Source organism: Harpia harpyja, chromosome 13 (genome assembly GCF_026419915.1).
Source record: "Harpia harpyja isolate bHarHar1 chromosome 13, bHarHar1 primary haplotype, whole genome shotgun sequence".
NCBI classification, from domain to species: Eukaryota; Metazoa; Chordata; class Aves; order Accipitriformes; family Accipitridae; genus Harpia; species Harpia harpyja.
In genome coordinates, this window is record NC_068952.1 from 4,050,345 (window position 1) to 4,070,286 (window position 19,942).

A 19,942-nucleotide genomic window follows, 5' to 3' on the forward strand; every position below is an offset into this window, starting at 1 on the left:
GCGGTCCCTCCCCAGCTAGCAGTGAAGTACGACCAGTGGGTATGGCCAGTCCAGCAAGGAGAGCCCGAAATAGAGCAACTCAGCCGGCACCGGTGGCTTGGGCTCACTGCAGAGGCGGACACCCATCCCTGCACTGCAGAAAGCCCTCCACGAGCTTCAGCCCTGGGCAGCAGCCCCGGCTCCGTCGGGTATGGGCAGTTCTCACCAGCTGCTTCCACTTCAGCTAGGGGAACCGCTGGAAAACACTGTGGGTGTGCGTGGAGGTATATTGTATATTCACCAAGAGGTTTATCAGATAATAGACATCTCTCTCCTATCTTTACAGCCTTATAGATGGGACCTGCTCTTTGCCTGAATATTTGAACGGCCACACAAATTGTTTACCACCATCTCTTGTCAAAAAAAAAAAAAAAACAGACAGACAAACCCTAAAAGAAGAAAAAAAACCCCTAAAACACATATCTACCAAGAAGAAAGGGAGATCTGTTGAAGATATTCAAGCCCTGTCCCCCCCCAACCTCCGGAGGAAGCAGTGGCATGCCAAATTGATGCTTGATGCGGATGCCGCTCCTGCCTCCTCGCATCTTTTCTCCCCAGTGGTATCGATTAATAAAAAATCCCCAAACCCACGATTGTAAAAAAAAGTCTAGCAAAGAGCAGGGAGACCCTTCAGGGCTTCCAACTCCAAACCGCTTTTCATTTCGGGTCCTCCTGTGCTGTATATCAATATCAGACACTGCTCCCTCAAAAAAAGCAATTTCCCACTACAGACCTCTTTCCCCCCAACCCCAAGGCTGCATGACAGTGCTTAAGATGCAAAGAGCATTAGCTATATCTTCTGAGGATCGCTGGCCCACAATCACACCTCCACATCTTCAGGGGCAGCAGGGCCACAGCAAGGTGTCCCAGGGACAGGCTCCAGCATCATCCCCTTGCTGTTCATCAGCTCCAGTTCCCAACCACCATTACCAGAGAACCACTGGAAACAGAATCATAGAATCATAGAAATCTCATCTGTCTGGATGACCACAGACATGAGCTCAACTGCAACTGTAATAAGAAAGGGTATTTCAGCTCGTAAGTCTATCACCTGGGGTAAACCTTGACAAACCACTTAGATAACAGCAGCATCACAATATGTGCATACAGAAAGGGTAATGTATATTTTAGCAGAGATGTGACGTACATACATCCTGTTTCCATGGCAGGAGAAGTTCCTCCTGTTGACTGCAGTGCTGGCTCATAAGGCATCTCAAGGCAGTTACTTTCCCTTCAGTGCCCTTCAACTCATTAAAAGAAAACCATAACACACAATATTTTTCAGCAATCCAAGCAAGGACGGCCTTCCCCCAAACTCTGCTGAATGCTGTCCTAGACCCCCGAACGGCCACAGCCGGCTGTGACAGGCAGGGTAAAGGTATTTAGCTGGCTGATACAAATATATGTGCAAAGAGAATGACCATCCACAGCTACATCTGCAACAAGATGTGGTGCAGCTCGGTAGAAACAGCTCTGCGAAGTGAGAAAGTTGGTGCTGAGGGGTCACCCGCACGTGCCTTGGATGTTTTACTCAGATCTGCTCTAGCAGGGTCTTGTGGACAATGTCCAGGAGCAATCATGGCACAGCAAGCACACTCCTGCAGCACCTCTTCCAGGTTAGCACCAGCCAAAACAAATGCAGTTCACGTGTCCCAAAACTGCCCTGCAGTGCCAGCTCATGTGGGATAAGTGGGGAAAAATCAGAAGATTCACTTTGAAGTGCGCTCCCAGTCCAAACCAAAATACCAGCATTATGGCAAACGTGAGGACACTTTTCCTACTTTTGCTGCCAGAGCTCCAGGCGATGATTTCGTAGCTGACAGCCGACGGCAATAGCCCGGGAGGTGTCAGAAAGCAGCCTGCCCCAGGATGCGGGGGCACAGACCCTCCCCTCCCATCAGACATTTACGCTCTTCCAATACAAGAGCCCAGATTCATTTGAAAGGCTTTAAAACCCTTCTTACCCTGACGTTACAAAATAAACCATGCTCCTCTGATGCAATGTGCCATGGGCCTCTCTGCTTCCACAGGCACTTGGGATAGACGAGAGCTGGCTACGTGCTCCCTTCGAGACACAATTAAGATGCCATTAACAACAAAAAAAATGGAAGAAAATACAAAATTATCTTGCCTTCTCAGAGAAGCGCCGAGAGGCATGGCTAGCACATGGTTACAGGCAACACGATCAGAAAAATGAGCTTGTAAGCTACCGCTGCTTGCTCCAAGAAGTGACACCTGAGGAGCTCACCCGAAGGGGTCCGCAGCGTTCCCGTCATCTGCCAGAACAACTCCCGTGGAGTCTGCGCGTGACGCTGCGCACCACGGACCTATTTTGCAGGAAGAATTTGGAGCAGTACCCTCATCGGGTCCTTTTCTAAGCAGGGCAGAGAGTAAAGATTTAACTATGTTTGTTGGAAATGGGGAAGCTTCGACAAAGTTTCAGGTGGGGCTTTTTGGGGGGCGGGTTTTTTTGGTAAATGCAGTTTCTGTTCTTAAGAATTAGAGAGTGGTGCAGCCTCTGGAGCCCTGCAAAAATGCTGACAGAGCACATCAGCATCACCTTATTGGTACTGGTGGTAGGTATTATGCGTTATGTTTTTCCTGCTAGAGATGTCACATCTAGCAGCGAGCCGTCCGCTGAGCCCAGCAATATTGGTTGAGTTGCCAGGGTAAGCAGAGGACCAGACAGTCTCAAGCTCCTGTCGCCCAAATGCCAAGACATGAGGTTTGACTAGTAACTCCTAAACCGTGAGGGTTTCCAGGCTGGAAACAGCTGAGCTTTAAAGGGCAGATTCACAGACAGCAGGAACTCATACACTGATTTAGGAGATTTCCCTTCCATGCCCTAATTCTTCCAAAACTCATGTCTCCCTTTCTGGACAGAGCCACCCAGTCCTTTAAGGGCACCTTTGCCACCTTCGGCAGCGCGCGGTCGCTGCTCAGATCCACGTCCTTCACGCAGGCACAGCTTGCAGCATCTCAGTTCCTCCATTACAGCACCATGAGCCGCAGTAAAAGCCCGTCCTAACACTCGGCAGGACTCGGCTATGGGGGAGTTACGGGATTGCCACACAGCAGCAAAAAGTCATTTTTTTTTTTCCAGAGCAAAGCTGCTGCTTGGGAAAACAACACCCTAACAGTTTAATGTAAAAGCAGGCATGTTGAGAAGCGGTGACATTCAGTCCTACCAGTACAAGGCAGTTCTTCCCGATGCCCACTTGGCTCCAGGACCTCTATCTACAGCGAGAGGCTGTCAAGCACGCCATGCATTGCGTGCACGTCTGATAACAAGCCTGTTACCACTTAGGCTGACCTCCACGCATACGGGTCCGGGATTTGTTTGTTGACTTTTGGTATGTGGTTTGTTGGTTTATTTGAGTCAGAGATGGCTCTTTGAGGAATGGGATGGGAAATGAGAGAGGGAGGAAGGAAGTCACTAGTAAAATCATGCAATTCAGAAGAAGAAAGAATTTGTACAGAAAAGCGTATCCTCGACTTTGAGAAGTGAAGCTTGTGCCTGCACCACGCAGAGACACACACTGTTAGGTTATGACCGAGGTTAAAGCAATACAGTACATTAAATGCAGGAATTAAGATTGTAACTGGAAAGCTAGAGCTCTGCTAAGTGTAAAAGAAGATCACAAGCAAAAGAGTCACTTTTAGACTGAGAAACACTCAGCCACGTACATACAACATGCCTGCAAGCAAGTGTGCCTTGCAGAAGACCACATCTGCACCCAAATGGGAAACACCTGTACTAGCCAAGCGGGGAAGCTGCTTGGCATCCCATGATCTCTGCTGCTTCCCGGTGCAATCGTAGCCATGGCCATGCTGGAAAAGCAGGGAAGGAGGAACACACCCTGAAATTTCAACATTGGAGAATAGAGAGTGCACCAGATTAAGAAGCTTCAGCAAAAAGATATCCTAAGACAGATGTCTGAAATTTCAGGCTGGGTATTGCAGGCTAACAAAACTATAAGTAAGTGGAAACAGGGTCCTTTGCAATAGCACGTTAGCCAGCTTTACAAAGGATGCACCACAGCTAGCTCTACCCAGGTCAGCGCTAAATAACAAAACCAAGTGACTTTTGTCATCCTGTGATTTGTCAGAAGTGGCATTTCCAAACCATCTCCAGCTGCAAATAAAGTGTAGAGGACACGGAGGGGAAAAAAAAAAACCCCAAAACCCCCAAAACCAAAAAGTCCTTGAGAACAACAGAGCCTTCCCCCTGAATTTCAAACTTGATCCACCTCCCTCCCACCAGGTCTCACCTTGCCATGGCTTCTCTCCACCTTTCGGAAACACTTGTTCAAGGAGAGGTTGTGTCGGACCGAGTTCTTCCAGCCGGTGGGTGCTGTGGCGAAGTAGGGGAAGCGCTCCAGGATCCAGCTGTAGATTTCTTTGACTGGCAAGCTCTTGTTGGGGGAATGCTCGATCGCCATGTAAATGAGAAGGCTGAAAGAGTAAGGGGGTTTGGAAGTGGAGGATTTTTTTTCGGGGTTCTGGTAGCAGGATGGCGAGAAGGATGGCACACTGTCGCCCTCAATGTCATATAAGGGGCTAACGATCGGAAGACCCTCACTTCCGAGGCTGAAGTTTGTTAGAAGGTTAGTACTTTCATGCAGCCAGTTCAAATTTGTGAGCTCGTCGTCTGCCGAATCTCTGTCCACCACGGTGGCCTTCGGCCTGCCGGCATCGCCTGCGTCGGGCAAGCTTCCCATCCCGTGACACTGCCGTAGTCCTGCAGCTTTTTCTGCTCCTGGCGTTTCAGCTTTCTTATCCGGAGTCATTCCAGTGACTGGACCCATTTAGCTTTATTGGTCTGCAACAAAGGAGATGGTCAGAAGCCGATGCAAACCTTCAAAATCACATTCAGTGGCAGCCCACCAAACCCAAACGCAAGGCTGTACCATCCCCACGCTGTGCAAGAATACGGTAGTCACTGATGAGAGCTAGGGTCCAACATGAGCCCCCCAGTAATCTCACGAGCATTTGTTAATTCCCCTCGGTTATAACCAGAACTTATGGTAAGCACTTGGAAACTGCTGTATCTATCTTGAAATGCCAATTTGGACACAGAAATAATAGCTCTTTTGATGTCAGCATCTGAAATCTGAAAAAGGCCTTAACAGGTAGGATCTAATCCATTCAGCTCTCACATTAACTCTTTAGTTATACTCATTATATCGTAAATGGACCCTATTTCGAAGCCTTTGCCTTTGGTGCCCAAAGAGTAAAAAAAAACAGTTGCAAAACTTAAATCAGCATAAAGTGAATTTGTGGTCTCAGTGCAAACGAAGTCTTTACCCTACAAGTCACAATCATTCCCAAGTATTGCCTCCCATTTCTACCAGGGAAAGATCTGGCCAGCCTACCAGTTTATCAGCTGGGTCCCACAGAGCTGCCCAGGTCCAAAAGACCTTCTTTTTCCCCTCCTGCAAGGGCTTGCTGCTCTAACCCTGCTCCCCTGCAGAGCAGAGGGTGGTGGGACAGGAGGGGACCGTCCGCTGGGGCGGCAGCTCAGACCTGTCGCAGAAATAACGGCCGACCGACCACTTGTCCTGGTTTCGGCTGGGATAGAGTTGATTTTCTTCCTAGTAGCTGGTACAGTGTGGTTTGGATTTAGTGCGAGAACAATGTTGATAACACACTGATGTTTTAGTTGTTGCTAAGGAGCGCTTATCCTAAGTTAAGGATTTTTCAGTTTCCCATGCTCTGCCAGGTGCACAAGAAGCTGGGAGGGAGCACGGCCGGGACAGCTGACCTGAACTGGCCAAAAGGATATTCCATACCATAGAACGTCATGCTCAGTATATAAACTGGGGGGAGTTGGCCGGGAGGGGTGGATTGCTGCTTGGGCATCGGTCAGCGGGTGATGAGCAGTTGCATTGTGCATCACTTGTTTTTTTTCTTGGGTCTCATTTCTCTCTTTTTGCTGTATTCCTTTTCATTACAATTATTATTACTGTTATTATATTTTTTCATTATTGTAATTATTATATTTTATTTTAGTTATTAAACTGTTCTTATCTCAACCCATGAGCTTTACTTCTTTTTTTTCCCTGATTCTCCTTCCCATCCCACCTGGAGCGGGGGGAGAGTGAGTGAGCAGCTGTGTGCTGCTTAGTTGCTGGCTGGGGTTAAACCACGACACCACTTGCTTTGCATTTTTCCCCTAGATGAAAAAAACCAAAACCCAAAACCCAACCATAAAACTATTATCTATAAAAACTGCCACCCATAATGCACGGTCTAACGGGCTACCCATGCTATAGAGGCATTATGCTAAAAAACCAACATCTTCTTGCTAGTAGAGTTTTAAAAGGCATCATCTAGCAAACTATGTTATGGCAACAGCTGTTTTTTCTTGCTGATGTGACCATGTTAAAGCTTCATTGCACCTACAGCTTAGGCCAACATAGCTGTACCAGAAGCACAGACCAACAAAACCACTCTACAGATGGGGGGGGGGGGGGGGTATATATATATATATATACACACACATACACACACACATATATGCAGGGGCTTTACCAGCCTGCTACAAACGTAAGACACTCCAATTATGGATACAGTTTACCAGCAAAGCTGAGGTTCATATTCACTGTAAAAAACCCCCGAACTCCCCCTCCCAAAAAAACCCAGCCCAGTTCCTTATCCCAGTACACGCTATAATTGTGGTTTCATGCTCTAGCTCCTACTGCCAGAGCTCAATTGCAAGACTAGGAGAGTTTCCATATCGTATCTCACCAGACAGTTCTATGCAGTTACTGGATGTTTTCTTACGCTTTTTAGTAAGCACGTGGCTTCGTGCACTTGCATCTTCTCCTACGAAGCGGAGGCAAGGAGTTGGCCAGCTTGCGTACACGGTCTGGCTGTCCCATCTGTGTCCATGCAACTACACTGCCCAACCCGCCTGGAGATGTATTTGCTCAGCCTCCTGATTTTGGAGGAGGGGAGCCACGTGCGTGATGGAGGGGTGACGTGGTGACATAGAAAGGCAACAGGATACATCCATTTTATGCTCCCCAACAGGAGCCAGAGCCCTGCCAGCCCCTGCCTGGTGCCAGGCAGGCATAGGGTGCAGAATTTGTGCCTCCCCCAGAAAATGCACCAGGTTTCCCACCAGCAATTTCTTCTCTTCTCTTCATCTGCTCATACGCTTTTGCACCAGCTATTGCAAAGCTGTTTTGACAGTAACAACTGCACCTATGCTTACCAGTACTAGTGCTGGAAACCGTCCCCAAATTTTCTATTTAAGTGCAGGGACAGGCGTGATTAACTACCAGTTCAGTCATTAAAAAAAAAAAAAAAAAAAATTAAAGCAAAGTGCAAAGCGAACTCCTCAAATAGCTGGTCAAAAATAGCTTTGCTCTCCCTACAATTTACTTCTTCCCCAAGCCATCAGAGCAGATTTATATTGGCAGTCAGTGCTTGCTGGCTTTAAACACAGCAATATATACATATGCTTATGTCACTTTTTCAATCCTTCCCTAAATTAAAAAACAAACAAAGAGCTACTGATAAAATTCATACAGTGAGACAAAACCCAATTCTGCTGCAACGTGAGTTGCACCGTTTTCCTTATAACAAGTAACTTTAGCTCCTCGTTCAGCGCCTCTTTAGGCAGCTACGTACTAACTTACACCTCTCGGCCATGTATTAGTAATTTTAGCACTTGGTTCATGTTGCATGAAATATCCCTTTGCAAACCTTCAGTCAGCCCAGCAGATCAAGAACATGCACATGCACACATACACATGCAAGTTTTAGGTCACTGTATTTATTCCTTTGGTGAAATGGGGCACTAACGTCTGTTTTACAACACAAATATGACCTGGGCACGCTCACAGTCTTCTCAAAAATACAGAAGGAAAAAAAGCATACTAACTTATTAAACTTGCACTTACAATCAGCAGGCTTTGTGGTGTCAATGCGCTATGTGTTTGCATGCTATTATGTGTTAGACGAGAATCATTAGAATAATTAATACCCTACTTAAAAAAAAAAAAAATTTGCAATATACTTACAGTAAATATAGGCTAGTGCCACGTTTCTCTTAGTAGATGCGTTACAAAAATCCATGTCTCGTATTACCTTCTTAGTGCCTAGTTCACCACCTCACACATCTTCTACGTGAACACACCAGCAGAAATTTAAAATATTTTTTCTAGAAAGCTATAAAGGCCATTATTAGACTTGTATCGTCTAATAAATAAGAAAAAAAAAAAATCACAGTTCTGTAACTGCTGCAGTTTTCAAAAGGTATTCTCCAGAGGTCTAAACTGAACGCTTCATCAAGGGTAATTTAAATATAGAAACAGCAGAGTATGCAACAGGAAAAGTTATTTTAAAGAAGTAATACTTAACTCCATTGCGATGGCAGTAATGAGGCTGGTAACACCAAGGACTATCAACTGATAATTTTGGCGCTGCCTTGCTGGAGATAGCCACTGTTCCTAGCCAGCATCACCTCAGCCCCAACGACACAACATGCTTTATACCACGCTAACCTACCCTTACTTCTCTTGTTGTCAGAATATGGTAATCTCTAATTCTGTCCCGTTCACTCTGCCCTGCAGTTTCATCAGTCTGAAGAAGAAACCAACATTGGCAGCCTTCCTACTGCAAAAGGACTGCAAAACCATCAAAAGCTCACCCTTCCCCTAGACACAGATCAACCACGGCAGCTCCAAGGTGTACCCCACAGATGGGCTCCTTCACAGACGTGGTAACGTCTGTCTCGGCACTCCAGCACCCAAGGACCACATGGTCCATAGGACCTCCTCACCTCTCCAGCACCCAAGGACCACGTGGTCCATACGACCTCCTCACCTCTCCAGCACCCAAGGACCACGTGGTCCATAGGACCTCCTCACCTCTCCAGCACTCAAGGACCACGTGGTCCATAGGACCTCCTCACCTCTCCAGCACCAAAGAGCCATGCGGACCCCAAGACCTCCTCACCTCTCCAGCACCCAAGGACCACGTGGTCCATAGGACCTCCTCACCTCTCCAGCACCAAAGAGCCATGGGGACCCCAAGACCTCCCCACCTCTCCAGCACCCAAGGACCACGTGGTCCATAGGACCATCTCTAACTATTCAGCTAAGACAGCACTGCTTTCTGCCTGTAGCAGCCTGGTAGGGAGGGACAGCAGTGCCACCAGAGTGCATCTGAAGGCACACAAGCGGTCCGCTTAATACAAGCGTGCTTTCCAGAGCCCCTCTTCATTCATGGAGACCCTTAATGACATCTGTAATTCGTGATTTCTTTTTCTGCCTGTCTGTTCTGCTCAGCCATAAGCAGATGGGACTGTGAGAACACAGCTTCCAAGCTATCGTTTTCAAGATGATCGCTTCCAGTATTTGGGGTTTAATATTCTACGTAAGGGTTGTGCGATTCACCAACGCCGTCTCTGCTATAAGCTAGCAGGGGCTTGCGGACAGGGATGACTCAGCGGGAAATCCACAGTAAGAGCAAGGAGAGCAGACCGTGAGAAGATGAGAGCATGGTAGAAGCTCACTAATGCAGACATCACATTAAAACGTATACGCTTGGACCCTCAGATTTCTTAATAACGTTTCTCACTCTTGCCGGCTAGAAAGGTTGATGCAAACAAGGTTAGAGGTAGCCACTAGCTCTCCGCAGGGCTCCCACCCAAGCTGAATTAGCAGCACCGACGTGAAACAGGGAGGGAGGGGGGAGGGAAACCTAGCAGAAAGGCAAGGTTAAGAGCACACAGGAGCATTGCAAGGCCACTCAGTGAAATTTATCTTCCGCTCCTTTATTCCCTCCCTGCCGCCTTCCCTGCCTCTTCAGCTCCTCCAGCGGCAGCAAAAGCCTTGCAAGAAAACCATCTCCAAACGACACGCACCCGCTCAGCTGCTGCGACACGCTCCCCGTCCCTCTCCTCCCGCTCCCCCGGAGCCAATTCTCACCGAAGGAGGATGGCAGATGGCAACCATTTAACCCACCTCTCCGGCTGGCGTGTTGAACGCCCGGAGCCTGGCTGCAATTCCCACGGGGACAGCCCCAGCCCCGCCAGCAGAGCCGGAAAGCAACCTCCAGCCGTGCGAACGCAGAAATAACGCGCTTTAAGCACACCTCTGAAAAAGGTGCAACAGTTTATGTTCTGTCCCGTGTGCTTTGCCCTACCAGTAAGTACACAGTAACACAGCACGCTGCTGTTAATTAGTATTAACACTTGCAACTGAAAGCGGAGCATCACCCATCTAAACCCTAAGGAACTCGAGCATCTATCTTTGGTAAGAACCTTCAAAAGAAAAGCCAACAAAACATCCGCTCCTCAAATACAAAGTATCGCAGTGGAGGTGCGCGTTATTTTGCATGGTAATTATAGACAAAGGGCTATGATTCTAGGGTAAGAAGATTAAAAGGGTGCCAAGTCAACTAAGGTTGCTCAAATAAAAGTTAGGGTGCATCAGAAAAGAAGTGAGAGAGACAACCGTCCTTCCAGCAGTCTTGTGATTTTTGGCACCTCTCAAGAACACACATAAAAGCCAGGAGAGGACCTCCCTGCTAATAAATGCCAGTCCAGCACCCGAAGCCCGGTGAAACCCTGCTCTTCCAGGCCGCTCGTGACCCAAACAGCACAGCCCAGGTCCAAAGGGGCTGATGAAGGCTGCAGGTGTATTCAGGTAGCAGCCAGGTTCAGAGAAGCCCTAACAGATTGGAGGAGATTCAACATCACAAGACAAGATGATATTTTTTGCAATCTTCTTTCAAACTCATGGAAGAGCTAAGTTTGGGAAAGGTTACGGGGACTGCAAGGTCCTCAGCCTAGCAGAACACACCTGGGGTTAAACCAGGTTTGCACACCCCCATATACATCCCCAGCTACAACTTCATTTTGATGGAAGACCTTGAGCACCGCTGTGTTCTGCCACAGAAGCGAATGCTTTGATGCGTGAGCATTTTATGAATATAAAGCTGCTTTAACATAGGCCAACTGTTTAACAATCCTGGAAGTCCACTTGGACATATCCTCAGGCAAGCAGGGAAGCACGCTTTTTTTGCAGCAGGTCTGCTCGAAGAAGTCTCAGCTCCAGCAGAGTCCGGGTCCAAGAGACAAAGCCGTAGTAGACAGCTCCATCCCACCAAAGGTGACCTTCTCCAAAACCAGCAGTGTTGCAGATAAAAGTGGACAGATGTCATTTTAGTACTATGGCCACCGTGCCTGGACTCACCGACCTGGCAGGAAAGAATTCAGCCTTTTCGTTAGAACATGCCACAGCCTTGTCCGTGCCAAGTTAGCGTGTGAGCAGAGCTGCTGCTTGACCCTTCTTTACTCTCCAGTGGTGTTAGATGAAAGGTGCCGCTTGGCACCTGCACAACATCAGCGTCCCAGGTTAGAACAACCTTCTCCACAACTAAACGTACCTATTTATTTCTGTAGGACCAGCCGAGCAACTAGGTCACCTCTGCTACTAGTGGGAAGACCTGGAACCTGCTAACAGTGCAGTAATTTCCCCTCCAGATTTAAAAAATAAAATTAAAAAAAGAAAATCTTACCATGCATTGTCTGAGGCGTAGAATACAATTTTAATCCAGGAGAAGAGATTCTTAGCCATATCACACTTACGTTAATGTAGAGCAGCTCTGCAACAAGCTCAGGGCATGCAGCCTTAGTTACAGAGCCGAGGCATCGGCATACTCCATACACAACTTTTGTACTGACTAAAACAGGCTCTGCTAGAGTTTTTTAAAAGATGGGTACGTGCTTTTGCGTGCAAACAACTATACCAATAGCAAACTATTCTATTGATTTTTCATATTCTCTTGCATTTATGGGAAGCGTATCGACACCAGGGCTTGTCCTAACTTAAATACCTCAATGTATGTATTGTGTTGTTAAAACAGCCCAAGAATTACACAAATAAATGACTGTTGCTGCTCACCTACGCAAGTTTGGGATAAACTTCCAAGCCAGCACACACACAGCACAGGACCAGCTGTAAGTTTTTGCACGTTACGAGGGAAGAGCAACAACAAAAAAATCTTGGCACAACTAGTGAAAACCCATTGATAAAAAGCACCACATCCGCTTGACCGGGAGCATTAAAAGCATGACACCAGACCATTTTTTCCCCCCATTAATTTAACCTTCCGCCCCCACTCATCTCCTTTGTCTCGGGCTGCCCCGCTCCATCCCCTGCCCATCTCACACAGCAGGCTGGAGGTCAGCTGAAATCCCCCCTCCCGGGCCCTGCGAAAGGCCTATATTTGATTACAACACTATATGATGTCACGTATCCAAGACAACTAAAGGCATTACGGTCTCCCGAGGACAAAACCGCCTCTCGGCCATGGATTTCGGCAAGCCGGGACCCGTTGTCTGCAGAGGAGAAGAGGGGGCAGCTGCACCCCCCCGGGTGACAAAAGGCACCCAGAGATGCTCCCCCAGGGCAGCACCCATGGCAGGCGGGGCCCTTCCCACTCCTCTTGGCTTGTAAAGGGGGGGAAATTAAAAATAAATGTTTAAAAACCCATTAAAAAGGCAGTTATAGGCTTCTCGAAGCCAGCCTGAAAACAAAAAAAATGAAGGACTGGACAAGCCATAAGCTCAGGGGTTTCTTTTTAACCTTGGCATCGGTGGGCTCAAAGGAGAAGACGGGTTTTCCAGGTATTTGCTGAAATACTTCCAAGCCTCTCTCAGTTTAATGCCCCTTTAATGTCAATATTCTCCTGCACCCTGTGATATCATTAAAGGCGGCGGGGCGGGTAACGAAACCCAATGAAAAGGTCCAATATTAGGAAAAGTTAAGAAATGCTGCAAAATTTAAAAAGGGAAGGGATTAAACCCTTATCAGAGCCCAGGGAAGGGCAGGGAGTGAGAGAGAGAGATTTCATGCGAGATATAACTTGTACTGAAAAAAGTTTTCCTTTTTTTATTAAGTACACATATACACACACACAAGCGGGTTTGTGATTGAAATAAGTATCTGAAACAAAAATGATACGTAAACTCAGACATGCCCAGACCCCAGTCCAGACCCTGTGCATGGCCCAGAGCCTCTGGGCCATTTATTCCAGTGCTGCCTGCAGAGACTTTGCAATTGTGAAGCCTTTCCAAAGGCTGCAGTCACTGTTGGACCCAGTTCCCTGTGCCTCAGATTTAAAACATGCACATGGAAACAGTCTAACAGAGAAATTGGGAAGTGGAAAAAAAAAAAAAAAACAAGAAAAAAAAACCCCAGCAGTGAAATCTAAACTATTAAGAAAAACCCCTGGTGTCACAGAAAGGGGGAAAAAAAAAAGAACTGCTTTTAAGAAAAATGCTTTACTGCCAATAGTAGCTTTTCAAAAGAAGGCTTCGGGTCATGTTCCTTAAATTCAGTACATTGCTTGCTAAATGGACTAAAATGCAAAAAAAATGTAAGCCATTGATACGTTCACAAGTGAGCCATTTGAGCAAATGCCTTGCAAAATAATTCTGATGCTAATTCCCTTTCCAGGGTAACCCTTCCACGTGTTTCTCTACCATCCTCTGGAAATAGAAATGAATATAGCTACATTTCAGCTGGTGTCAGTACCAATTTACCAACACTAGAAAACATAAAGCTATATTTTCCATCCAGCTTTTCTGCCTTATCCAGCCTTAAAGTACCAGAACTCCCAATTTTCAGCTGAAAAACAACAATTTGAAGCTTCGCCCCAAGTGACCCTCCTGCAAGATTTCATTTAAAAGCATCATCGAAGCTGTAACACAAAGCCACCGCCACGTTACCGGTACAACTTTGTGATCGTGAAGCTGTCACTGGTTGCCGTTTCCCAGCTCCTGCTCCCAAAGTGCGAGTTTTCCTCCAGAGCCACGGGCACGGCAAAGCGATGCTCTTCACCGTGCTCACCTCCCTGGCCAACTTGCTCTTAATTTTACTCCGCAGCTGTTGAACCTGGCTTTCTGTTTCAAAATTACTTTATATCAGAATAATCCCTCTGCTCATAATGGTTGTGGCCTAAAATTATCCTTTCTTCTACACGGTGACTCCACACTGGAACGACTGGACCAAGCAGGTTTCTTGTATAGAAAAATGGCCCAGTTTAATCATACAGGGTCTGTATGTTGAGGTACACCTTCAGATGGAAGGCTACAGAAGATAGAATTTTCTCTAAACACAGGAGAAAGGCAACCGTGCTAGCAAAACTAGACCATCAAAGTGCAAGATGCTGTCTGACACTTCTCATACGGCACGGTCAAAAGCCCAAAAGCACAGTAGCTCATACTTTTGACGACTCAACATCCCTAAACCAAACCAAACGGGTGATGGTCCTCACAGACCAGAGGATGAGAGATGAGTGATCGCTGCTGCTGCTGCTGCTTGGCAGCAAGCTTCCCAGCTCCCACTCACTCAGCTCTACTTTGTGCAAGTTTTCCAGGTGCTGAGCTCTCTCCACATCCAGTAATTGGCTTTTAGGCAACCATACACTCGCCCCAAATCTAAGCACAATGCAATCCAGTGAGAGTGTTAAAAAGGAAGCAAGCAGGGGACTGCACGTGAACCGGGAAACTGAAAGTAGCTACAAACTGCAAGGTAGGAATGCACTGAAAGCAATCCGAGAGAAGAAATGAAGCCTGAGCCTGGTATCAAGATAAGCTGCTCCAGGAGATGGGCTTTGGGAATACATCCAGCCACACATCACGAAGACCACAATAAAAATACGATGGCATGGTGGGACACCCAGATGCGTAAGTAAAATAACACGAGGGTTGAGCAGCATCACCCGCAGACCGCCCATCCAGCACTTAATAGACGGAAAACACGGTCACGCCGATAAAGTCGAAGGTACCCAATGATGCCGTTCAAAGGCACATCGAGGCATGCGGGTCTGTGGCTGTAATGCAGAGACCAGGTTTGTCACCGGCCGTAGGGGAAGGCCCCATAATCGCTGCAGCTGGAGGCTGTAGACCTGATTTCAGCCCAGCCCTGCATTTCAAACCCATCCCATTAGCACGTTCAGAGAAGCGGCGTCAGCCACCTTAGACCACGACTGCCATCCTACAAGGCAGCCAACGTACACGGGTACCGCTGACCCGAGTAAATCGTATTAGGATTTTCTGCCAGTGGGAAATGGGTGAAAACATTCCCAATTTATAATCTAATTATTACAGAGGGTGCAGAAGAGCAGGGGTGGGGGGCAATTTCTGCAGCAGCAGTAGCCAATTTAATGGAGTCCCTAACATACCTTAACCTTCGAGGAAAAAGTAGGGAGCTCTACGTCTACTTTGAACATACCAGAAAAAAATTTGAACACGCTAGGAAAAAAAAAAAAAGTCAAAATCCACATCATTGACTTTCGGTATAAATCTTCGTATCTGCACAAATTCCAGGCTTCTCTTAAAATAGTCCTGGTACATGAGCAACCGGTCCGTAACACGGGTATTTCCACCCCAGACACAACAGCTAGTCTTCCCGGTTGCCAACCACGCAGACCTCTGGGCACTGAGGAGCACCCAGCAGCACTCCCCAAACCTGAGTGTGACCCAACCCTCGCGCTTCCGCAGCCGTAACGTTTTACATGGAGGAGGCAGAGTACCAGGGGTCATAAGATGCTGGCTGGCATCGGACAGCACTTCTTCTGTACAATGTAATTTATTACCAAAGCACGGGCGAGCTATCTCTTGCTTGCTGACTGAAATGGTATTTTGCAAGTATCCCGGCGCATCGCTGTGTGCTTTTACCCAGCAAGAAGAGGATGGGATGGAGAATTCATCACCACACAGCGCGCACTAAGTCAGAAGGCACGTGTAATATGACAGGGAACGAATAAACACGCATCACACATCAAAGGCCAGCCAGCAAAAAAAGTGAAGCAGCATCTCAGGGTTTTCTTGGTTTACTTGTGGGTGTCTCCTCTGGGAGACAAGGAAGCTGCTGGATCTGGGAAGAGACACGCCACACGCGCCCAAGCCGACCCTCTCAGCTGCTGCGCTGGGATGCGGACGGGGTTTGCAGCCTGCAAGCCCGCACTCGTCGAGAGACGAAGCCGCGCGCTGACGTGAGTCACCGAGTGCCGCTGACAGCAGCGTCTCGGCGCAGGAAGTTGCCCAACACCATTTCAGTTGTCGAGCGGCGAGGCACACGCGCTAGGATGAGGCACTCGCCGCCTCCATCTACCTCCCTCAAAAAAGTTACCATCAATGCGCTGACATCCTATATACGAGCTTATACACAATACACCTCATTAACGGGAGGGGGAGGAAGAGCAACAGCCATAAAAAGAAAACTCAAGGAGCCAAATGGAATAAAACGGACAGAATTTACACCTGTGCTAAAAGGTAGTGAGTATGCATCTGTACCGCTGACAGCCTTTACTTACGGGGACTAAAGGCTGCTTTTCATTGATTTACAGCCAGGAAAGAAAAGCTGTATTTCACACAGGTCGTTCTGCACCGTGGCAGTGCGGTACGAGTACCCCATTGAAGGGAACGGCAGAAGAGGTGCACAGCAGGGGTGGCTGTGGGCACACCGTCACTCCTCCCAACGCCCCTACTTTCTGTCACCTCGTTGGCTATAATCCCGCTGTCCGGCTCGTTCCGATAAGGTAACGTGAACCTGCATTTGGAAGAAGTCTTCTGAGTGCCTGTGGTATTTTCTCTCATAAATACCAGCTCCTTTTAACCCCAGCAATGAGTAGCCAAGGAGCGATGACGGGGGAGGAAGGTGGGATTACAACCCCAGCGAAGCCAGCATAAACTCTTGCTGTTCTTATGGGAACCAACATTTCCACACAGGAACTGCATCGCTTTCTCACCAGTTTAAACTAAATCCATACACAGGATCCTCAGGTGCCAAACTATCTCGCTCCCTGAAAGAGTTTGCCTTTGCTCAACGTGTCAGGTTTTCAAGTCTGCTGCACTGGGCGGACAGAGCCAGTGGTTAATAAAGATGGTAAAAATCAGCTTGACCTGCCCCTAAGCCTCTGTCTTCTTTCCCAGGCACTACACTTGCTCGCCAAGCAGTCCTTTTTCTCGTTCAACGGCACCATTACACGTCCCTGTATCTGCTCCATTACTTACTGGACTGGCACATCCTGACACTGAGAGAGCTGCTGGCAATGCTGGTGCCTTCTATCCCGAGCTCCCCAGAGGACACGGGAAGATTCCTCAAGCAGAAAACCTGTGGTGGTTGGAGCTGTTGAGGCAGCACGCTCCTTGGTTGGTATCCCTTTTGGATTTTAAAAAAAAAAAAAAAAAAAAAAAAAAATCTTACTTCTGGGCTGAGCAATCAATCCCTGCGGAGCTCCTCCAGCACAGCTTTGGCAGCAGCACCCAAAGGGGCTCACAACTTCATCCTCTGGTCAAGACACTGCCAACAAATACATCACCCCAATTTTATTCCAGCAAGATCCCCGAGAGCACGCAGGGCCGCACGCCTGAAGGGGCACGACGGGCAGTGCCGGAGCTACAGCCAGCAGCATCTCCACCACGCTCTGCACGCGTAAACACCGGGTACAGAGGCACCGCTCCGTTTACGGGCGCGTTTAAAAAGAAAAAAAAAAAAGCTAAGAGCACAGAAAAGCCCTGTCCATATTTTAGGCAACTCAAACATACAAAGTGAGAATTACCATCTCCTCCCTCTTTCTACAAAACTCAAGGCATGCAGCTGGACACAAGGGGGGCCCCAGCAGAAGCCAAACCGCTGCGGCAGCACGCGGCCGCGCTCAGAAATAATATACCCTGGCACTCGGCTAAGTTCATTAGCTCAAGCTCTGTGCTGTGTTAATTGCTACTATATAGCTTTCAGTTCAGAGTTGATGTGTCCAACTGCCTTCTGTAGAGCTTGGGAAATGTGAGTTGGCACCTGCCAAGGAAAAAAAAAAAAAAAAAGAGAAGCCACAACTGCAAACTAGTTCAAGTTTTCTGACATAAGATAATGCCAGCTTAATTTTTCTTGCATAGATGTAGCATCGCACCAGCCTTCTAGGAGGGAAAAAAGACGCCAAACCAAGAAACACAACAGAAGTTAAATGATTCACGTGTCAACATATTACAACCCAACCGTTACCAAAGTCCATCTAAATGCAAGTCCACCAATAACGAGATCCGGAGCGTGTGTGTGTGTACATATATATGTAGTATATTATATATAAAATTATCTTGATTTCACAGGTTGGCCACAAACCTAATCGAGTTACCTTCAGAGCATTCAAGTCCAACGTAATTCAGCATTTTTAACTTTACGTTTTGCATAGAACGACCATCCCTAGGCGGGCACCAAGGCAGGGAGGTGAGTTCATTGGGCCCCGCTCAAGGTTACTTTATTTTCTGGTTTAACTCTTTGTCCTCTTTACTCTTTGTTCGGGCCTTGTCAAAACCCAAACCTTTCCGAACAAAAGCCGGTTTCCGCTCCCATATAAACTGGGAGATCAGGAATATGCGTGTGCCCCAGCCGCAGTAAGCCAGGCGGGCAACAAGATGCTGCTCCGCCGCCGCCGCCGCGCTTCACCGCCCAACTCCACCAAAACCCCCCGAAAAAGCCGGAAAACTCCGAAGGGCCACGTGCGGATCCCAGCCTTGCCTCGAGTTTCCAGTGGTTTACCCCAAAACGCGGGACCCCCCGTGACGCCATCTCCCGCCCCCCCCCCCACCTCTGCAAACCACAGACCCTTTGCACACCCGTGGGGGCTTCCCGCCGTTTTGGGGGCCAACGGGGCGCACCCGAATAACCCCCAAAAGGGTGTTTATTTAGTTAAATAAGCCGCTTGAGGGTTTAATTAGGGGGGGGGCACGGCGGGGCCCGCGCTGCCGGGTCCCTGCCCCGGGCGGCCCCCGTCCCCGCTGGAAGCGCGTAAGAAGCGCGGGCCTGCGCTGCCGTGGGAGCTCACCCGCGTAAAACCCGCGCACGGACAGACGGACAGACAGACGCAAGCTTGGCGGAGCCGCGCCGGGAGGAGGAGCTGCGGGCCGGGGGGGGTGGCGGCACGGCCACGGCGTGGGGGGGGGGGGGGGGTCCCCACGCACCGTGCCCACCCCCATCCCCACGCATCGTCATCGAGACCGGTTGAAGAGGAAGCGCCGCCGCCGCGCGTTGCTCCCACGCGGGGGAAAGGGGGGGGGGGTCGCTTCTCCGCCTCCACGCGTGGGGCGCAGCATCCCCCCGGGGTGGGGGGGCACCAGCCACCCCCCACCACACACACGTCACCAGCGGAACCCACCGCCTCGCTCCCCGCGCTTTCCCATTCCCCCACCAAACCCTTTCCAGAGCGTGAAAAACAAAAAAAACCCCACCCCCCCCACCCCCGCAAAACCCAACAACTAAACCCCCCAAAGAAGAAAAAGCAACAAAAACAGGCGTGGGGAAGGGAAGGGGAGGGGGGGGGCGGCGGTTTTACTCACCGCGGTCATGAAGCCGTGCGGCCGGCAGCGCGGACACAATATGGCAGCGGGGGGATGTGTCAGGGAGCAGCTGCTCCCTGCGCAGCGGCGGCGGCACCGCCCTCCCCGCCTCCCCATGGCAACCGGGAACAACCCCCCCTTCTTCCCAATCACCACCCCCAGCACCAGTACCGCCTCCCAGTACCGCCCCGTCGGTCCCGGGAGGGGGGGGGGGGGCGGCGGTGCCTCCGGCACCGCCGCCCCCCCCCCCCCCTCCCGGGACCGACGGGGCTACCAGCACCTTCCAGTCTCCGCATCCCCGAGCATCCTCGGGAAAAGTTTCCATACCCCCCCCCCCTCAAATTTCAAACATAAATCCTCCTTTTAGTTTCACTTCCCTTTCCTCTCTCACCCGCGCGCCGGTGTATTTTTGCCTAGTCCCCCGCCCCGCGCTTTTTTCCACACATTTTTCCTCATTTCTCCCATGACATTAAACCTCCTCCTCCTTTTTTTGTCCTCCTAACAAAGATGAAGCCGCCGCCGTGTTTGCTCTGCCTTGTCGCG

At 49.0% G+C, this 19,942-nt stretch overlaps 1 protein-coding gene across 5 annotated transcripts in view; it reads right to left on the reverse strand.

Annotated features, from left to right (window-relative positions):
* Positions 1-19,535, reverse strand: part of FOXN2 (forkhead box N2) — a 34,113-nt gene extending 14,578 nt beyond the window's left edge. For 2 of the 5 annotated variants that reach the window (XM_052805911.1, XM_052805910.1), the window contains exons 1-3: positions 19,400-19,489; positions 17,081-17,228; positions 4,311-4,861 (exon numbers count right to left, since the gene is read on the reverse strand). In XM_052805911.1, coding sequence (XP_052661871.1) covers positions 4,311-4,847 — 537 coding nt within the window. In that variant the 5' untranslated portion in view covers positions 4,848-4,861; positions 17,081-17,228; positions 19,400-19,489. Of the gene's footprint in view, positions 1-4,310; positions 4,862-17,080; positions 17,229-19,399 lie in introns of all 5 variants that reach the window. The other 3 variants (XM_052805912.1, XM_052805913.1, XM_052805909.1) reach the window with 3 other exon arrangements.
* Between the last annotated feature and the right edge of the window lie 407 nt (positions 19,536-19,942).